This window comes from Caretta caretta, chromosome 2, assembly GCF_965140235.1.
Source record: "Caretta caretta isolate rCarCar2 chromosome 2, rCarCar1.hap1, whole genome shotgun sequence".
Lineage (NCBI taxonomy): Eukaryota > Metazoa > Chordata > Testudines > Cheloniidae > Caretta > Caretta caretta.
Window position 1 is genome coordinate 99,892,841 of NC_134207.1, and position 6,799 is coordinate 99,899,639.

Genomic DNA, 6,799 nt, shown 5'->3' on the forward strand with positions numbered 1-6,799 from the left:
CCCCCCTAATCTAGGCAAGGCCTATATTACTATACAGTTCTAGCATGGCTGTGGGGGCCCATCCCTCCTGGTTTGTCAAACCATTTTTTCCTGTGACTGTATTTAAACTGAGTTTTTAAAAAGAACAAGAGTACTTGTGGCACATTAGAGACTAACAAATTTATTTGAGCATAAGCTTTCGTGGGCTACAGTCCACTTCATCGGATGCATAGAATGGAACATATAGTAAGAAGAGAGATAGATAGATATAGATATATACATACACACACAGAGAACACGTACCAATGTGATATATGCCATTCTTTGCCAGCAATGCCCCTCTGCCATGTACATTGGCCAAACCGGACAGTCTCTACGCAAAAGAATAAATGGACACAAATCTGACATCAGGAATCATAACATTCAAAAACTGGTAGGAGAACACTTCAACCTCTCTGGTCACTCACTAATAGATTTAAGGGTGTCAATTTTGCAACAGAAAAGCTTCAAAAGCAGTCTCCAACGAGAAACAGCTGAGCTTGAATTAATATGCAAACTAGATACCATTAATTTGGGTTTGAATAGAGACTGGGAGTGGCTGGGTCATTAAACATATTGAATCTATTTCCCCATGTTAAGTATCCTCACACCTTCTTGTCAACTGTCTGAATGGGCCATCTTGATTATCACTGCAAAAGTTTTTTTTTCTCCTGCTGATAATAGCTCATCTTAATTAATTAGCCTCTTACTCCACTTTTACATGTTCTCTGTATGTATATATGTATCTTCTTATTATATGTTCCATTCTATGCATCCGATGAAGTGGGCTGTAGCCCACGAAAGCTTATGCTCAACTAAATCTGTTAGTCTCCAAGGTGCCACAAGGACTCCTGTTCTTTTTTGCGGATACAGACTAACATGGCTGCTACTCTGAAACTTGAGTTTTTAAAGTATTTCCAGTCTGGTACAAAGAGGGCTTTACAATGAGATGGTCATGAACATTTTGCCAAAGTGAAAAAAATAAAAGTAACTTCCTCCCTACAGCTCTCCACTTCCTCTCTGGTTGCACAAATAAAAGAAATCATACTTGAAATGCCTAAGTGAACAGCATCCTTACATCATCCATACATATCCAGAGAGAACAAAAAAAGTCTGTATCCTTTGACCACGAAAAATCAAGAATAAGGGCTAGAACTCTTATGGATCATAATGCATTTGCAAAAAACAGATGGAATTTGAACAAAGGAAGCTTTACAGTACATTCAGGGTCTGAGCTGACTGTTTTCAATACCTCTAGAAGGTGTGCATGAAGAACGAAGTGATTTAAATATATTGTTCTTTCAAAGGGATCAGGGGTGTAATATTATGAAACATTTTCCAACCTGTCTTTCATGGCGACAAAGCTTCCTGGGCCATTACAATTAACCTTGATTATTATAATATTGCAGTCTTGCTGAAATGTGGTAATTATTGGCTTATATCTTTTGGTAGAGAAATAAAATGAGGTTTGTGGTCTATTGGTGGTCATTAAGGATCCCATGGCACTTTTTGTAAAAGCACATGTTAATACTGGCTTTTTAGCTACAATGAAATTTGAGTATGTTCTGTTTACTTAGTTACAGGTTTCAGAGTAACAGCCATGTTAGATGCATCCAATGAAGTGAGCTGTAGCTCACGAAAGCTCATGCTCAAATAAATTGGTTAGCCCTGGTCTACACTAGGACTTTAGGTCGAATTTAGCAGCGTTAAATCGATGTAAACCTGCACCCATCTACACAATGAAGCCCTTTATTTTGACTTAAAGGGCTCTTAAAATAGATTTCCTTACTCCAACCCTGACAAGTGGTTTAGTGCTTAAATCGACGTTGACGACTCGAATTTGGGGTACTGTGGACACAATTCGATGGTATTGGCCTCCGGGAGCTATCCCAGAGTGCTCCATTGTGACCGCTCTGGACAGCACTCTCAACTCAGATGCACTGGCCAGGTAGACAGGAAAAGAACCGCGAACTTTTGAATCTCATTTCCGGTTTGGCCAGCGTGGCAAGCTGCAGGTGACCATGCAGAGCTCATCAGCACAGGTGACCATGATGGAGTCCCAGAATCGCAAAAGAGCTCCAGCATGGACCGAACGGGAGGTATGGGATCTGATCACTGTTTGGGGAGAGGAATCCATGCTATCAGAACTCCGTTCCAGTTTTCGAAATGCCAAAACCTTTGTCAAAATCTCCCAGGGCATGAAGGACAGAGGCCATAACAGGGACCCGAAGCAGTGCCGCGTGAAACTGAAGGAGCTGAGGCAAGCCTACCAGAAAACCAGAGAGGCGAACGGCCGCTCCAGGTCAGAGCCCCAAACATGCCGCTTCTATGATGAGCTGCATGCCATTTTAGGGGGTTCAGCCACCACTACCCCAGCCGTGTTGTTTGACTCCTTCAATGGAGATGGAGGCAATACGGAAGCAGGTTTTGGGGACGAAGAAGAAGATGATGATGATGATGAGGTTGTAGATAGCTCACAGCAAGCAAGCGGAGAAACCGGTTTTCCCGACAGCCAGGAACTGTTTCTCACCCTGGACCTGGAGCCAGTACCCCCCGAACCCACCCAAGGCTGCCTCCTGGACCCAGCAGGCGGAGAAGGGACCTCTGGTGAGTGTACCTTTTAAAATACTATACATGGTTTAAAAGCAAGCATGTGAAAGGATTACTTTGCCCTAGCATTTGCGGTTCTCCTAGATGTAGTCCTAAAGCCTTTGCAAAAGGTTTCTGGGGAGGGCAGCCTTATTGCGTCCTTCATGGTAGGACACTTTACCACTCCAGGCCAGTAACACGTACTCGGGAATCATTGTAGAACAAAGCATTGCAGTGTATGTTTGCTGGCATTCAAACAACATCCGTTCTTTATCTCTCTGTGTTATCCTCAGGAGAGTGAGATATAATTCATGGTCACCTGGTTGAAATAGAGTGCTTTTCTTCAGGGGACACTCAGAGGAGCCCATTCCTGCTGGGCTGTTTGCCTGTGGCTAAACAGAAATGTTCCCCGCTGTTAGCCACAGGGAGGGGGGAAGGTTGAGGGGGAAGTCACGCAGTGGGGGGAGGCAAAATGCGACCTTGTAACGAAAGCACATGTGCTATGTATGTAATGTTAACAGCAAGGTTTACCCTGAAAGAGTGTAGCCACTGTTTTATAAAATGTGTCTTTTTAAATACGGCTGTCCCTTTTTTTTTCTCCACCAGCTGCATGTGTTTCAATGATCACAGGATCTTCTCCTTCCCAGAGGCTAGTGAAGCTTAGAAAGAAAAAAAAACGCACTCGCGATGAAATGTTCTCCGAGCTCATGCTGTCCTCCCACACTGACAGAGCACAGACGAATGCGTGGAGGCAAATAACGTCAGAGTGCAGGAAAGCACAAAATGACCGGGAGGAGAGGTGGTGGGCTGAAGAGAGTAAGTGGCGGGCTGAAGACAGGGCTGAAGCTCAAATGTGGCGGCAGCGTGATGAGAGGAGGCAGGATTCAATGCTGAGGTTGCTGCAGGACCAAACCAGTATGCTCCAGTGTATGGTTGAGCTGCAGCAAAGGCAGCTGGAGCACAGACTGCCACTGCAGCCCCTCTGTAACCAACCGCCCTCCTCCCCAAGTTCCATAGCCTCCACACCCAGACGCCCAAGAACGCGGTGGGGGGGCCTCCGGCCAACCAGCCACTCCACCACAGAGGATTGCCCAAAAAAAAGAAGGCTGTCATTCAATAAATTTTAAAGTTGTAAATTTTAAAGTGCTGTGCTTAAAGTGCTGTGTGGCATTTTCCTTCCCTCCTCCACCACCCCTCCTGGGCTACCTTGGTAGTCATCCCCCTATTTGTGTGATGAATGAATAAAGAATGCATGAATGTGAAGCAACAATGACTTTATTGCCTCTGCAAGCGGTGATTGAAGGGAGGGGCGGGTGGTTAGCTTGCAGGGAAGTAGAGTGAACCAAGGGGCGGGGGGTTTCATCAAGGAGAAACAAACAGAACTTTCACACCGTAGCCTGGCCAGTCATGAAACTGGTTTTCAAAGCTTCTCTGATGCGTACCGCGCCCTCCTCTGCTCTTCTAACTGCCCTGGTGTCTGGCTGCGCGTAATCAGCAGCCAGGCGATTTGCCTCAACCTCCCACCCCGCCATAAACGTCTCCCCCTTACTCTCACAGATATTGTGGAGCACACAGCAAGCAGTAATAACAGTGGGAATATTGGTTTCGCTGAGGTCTAAGCGAGTCAGTAAACTGCGCCAGCACGCCTTTAAACGTCCAAATGCACATTCTACCACCATTCTGCACTTGCTCAGCCTGTAGTTGAACAGCTCCTGACTACTGTCCAGGCTGCCTGTGTACGGCTCCATGGCATTAAGGGGTAGGCTGGGTCCCCAAGGATACATATAGGCATTTCAACATCCCCAACAGTTATTTTCTGGTCTGGGAATAAAGTCCCTTCCTGCAGCTTTTGAAACAGACCAGAGTTCCTGAAGATGCGAGCATCATGCACCTTTCCCGGCCATCCCACGTTGATGTTGGTGAAACGTCCCTTGTGATCCACCAGAGCTTGCAGCACTATCAAAAAGTACCCCTTGCGGTGTATGTACTCGGCTTGGTGCTCCGGTGCCAAGATAGGGATATGGGTTCCGTCTATGGCCCCACCACAGTTAGGGAATCCCATTGCAGCAAAGCCATCCACTATGACCTGCACATTTCCCAGGGTCACTACCCTTGATATCAGCAGATCTTTGACTGCGTGGGCTACTTGCATCACAGCAGCCCCCACAGTAGATTTGCCCACTCCAAATTGATTCCCAACTGACCGGTAGCTGTCTGGCGTTGCAAGCTTCCACAGGGCTATCACCACTCGCTTCTCAACTGTGAGGGCTGCTCTCATCTTGGTATTCATGCGCCTCAGGGCAGGGGAAAGCAAGTCACAAAGTTCCATGAAAGTGCCCTTACGCATGCGAAAGTTTCGCAGCCACTGGGAATCGTCCCAGACCCGCAACACTATGCGGTCCCACCAGTCTGTGCTTGTTTCCCGAGCCCAGAATCGACGTTCCACAGCATGAACCTGCCCCATTAGCACCATGATGCATGCATTGGCAGGGCCCATGCTTTCAGAGAAATCTGTGTCCATGTCCTGATCACTCACATGACCGCGCTGACGTCGCCTCCTCGCCCGGTATCGCTTTGCCAGGTTCCGGTGCTGCATATACTGCTGGATAATGCGTGTGGTGGTTAATGTGCTCCTAATTTCCAAAGTGAGATGAGCGGCCTCCATGCTTGCCTTGGTATGGCGTCCGCACAGAAAAAAGGCACGGAATGATTGTCTGCTGTTGCTCTGACGGAGGGAGGGGCGACTGACGACACGGCTTACAGGGTTGGCTTCAGGGAGCTAAAATCAATAAAGGGGGTGTCTTTACATCAAGGAGTATTTCAGGCAGGACTTCACGGAGGGTTCCAATAAGAAATGGTGCACCTAAGTTATCGTTCTTATTGGAACAAGGAGGTTAGCCTGGCCTCTGATTGATACATGGCTAGATTTACCTCGCTGCACCTTCTCTGTGAGTGACTGCAGTGTGACCTAGAAGAATGAGTCCCCTAGACAGGGGAGGGGGGGAAGCAAATGAGTACAAAACAAATCTGGTCTATTTCTTGTTTTGATCCACTCCATCTATCTTTTACATCTTTGGCTGGCAGCAGACGGTGCAGAAGGACTGCATGCCATCCACATCTCATGGCTGCTCGGCAGAAGATGGTACAGTACGACTGCTAGCCATCCTCATCTCTTGCCTGCCTGGCAGAAGATGGTACAATACGACTGCTAGCAATCCTCATCTCCTGCCTGCCTGGCAGAAGATGGTACAGTACGACTGCTAGCAGTCCGTATCGCCTGCCTGCTCACCATAAGACGGTTCAATAGGACTGACTGCAGGACTAAAGAGAATGACCTGTTCAAGTCACTCCAAATTTAGTCCCTGCACCCATGTCTTCCCAGGCGCTCCTGGCCGACGTGGCCAGGAGCACCTCGGACATGATGAGGACGACTACTAGTCATACTGCACAGTCTGCTGCCAGAAGGCAATGGGTTGCTGCTACTGTGTAGCAAAGCCGTACCGCGTCTGCCAGCACCCAGGAGTCATAGGGTGACGGTTACCTGAGCGGGCTCCATGCTTGTCGTGGTATGGCGTCTGCACAGGTAACTCAGGAAAAAAGGCGCAAAACGATTGTCTGCCCTTGCTTTCACGGAGGGAGGGAGGGAACAGGGGCCTGACGATATGTACCCAGAACCACCCGCGACAATGTTTTTTAGCCCCATCAGGCATTGGGATCTCAACCCAGAATTCCAATGGGCAGCGGAGACTGCGGGAACTGTGGGATAGCTATCCACAGTGCAACACTCTGGAAGTCGACTCTAGCCTCGGTACTGTGGAAGCGCTCCGCCGAGTTAATGCACTTAATGCACTTAGAGCATTTTCTGTGGGGACACACACACTCGAATATATAAAACCGATTTCTAAAAAACCGACTTCTATAAATTCGACCTTATTCCGTAGTGTAGACATACCCTTAGTCTCTAAGGTGCCACAAGTACTCCTTTTCTTTTTACTTAGTTACATGTCTCCTGGAGTTTCAATTCACTGTGGTGTTCTTTAGTTTCTTGGTTATTTCGCTGTGTAGTGTTGTTGTGCTCTGTTGAAAATCTGCTGTGTTCCACCCAAAAAGTAGCTGCATATAAGTGGTGCATGCTGTTAACCCTATATATCCCTTACTTACTTTACACATGTGTTGTGAAGCTTCATTAAGT

At 47.3% G+C, this 6,799-nt stretch overlaps 1 protein-coding gene across 1 annotated transcript; it reads left to right on the top strand.

The window, feature by feature from the left end:
- Nucleotides 1-2,145: 2,145 nt before the first annotated feature.
- LOC142070795 (uncharacterized) lies at nucleotides 2,146-3,741 on the top strand. Its single transcript, XM_075124765.1, has 2 exons — nucleotides 2,146-2,625; nucleotides 3,214-3,741. The coding sequence occupies exons 1-2, from the start codon at nucleotides 2,154-2,156 to the stop codon at nucleotides 3,732-3,734; spliced, it is 993 nt and encodes a 330-aa protein (XP_074980866.1). The 5' UTR covers nucleotides 2,146-2,153; the 3' UTR covers nucleotides 3,735-3,741.
- Nucleotides 3,742-6,799: the final 3,058 nt, after the last annotated feature.

Coding starts and splice junctions, on each gene's coding strand:
- LOC142070795 (XM_075124765.1), top strand. CDS start 2,154: ATGCTATCAGAACTCCGTTCCAGTTTTCGAAATGCCAAAACCTTTGTC. Junction 2,626..3,213: donor AGGCGGAGAAGGGACCTCTG/GTGAGTGTACCT, acceptor TTTCTCCACCAG/CTGCATGTGTTTCAATGATC.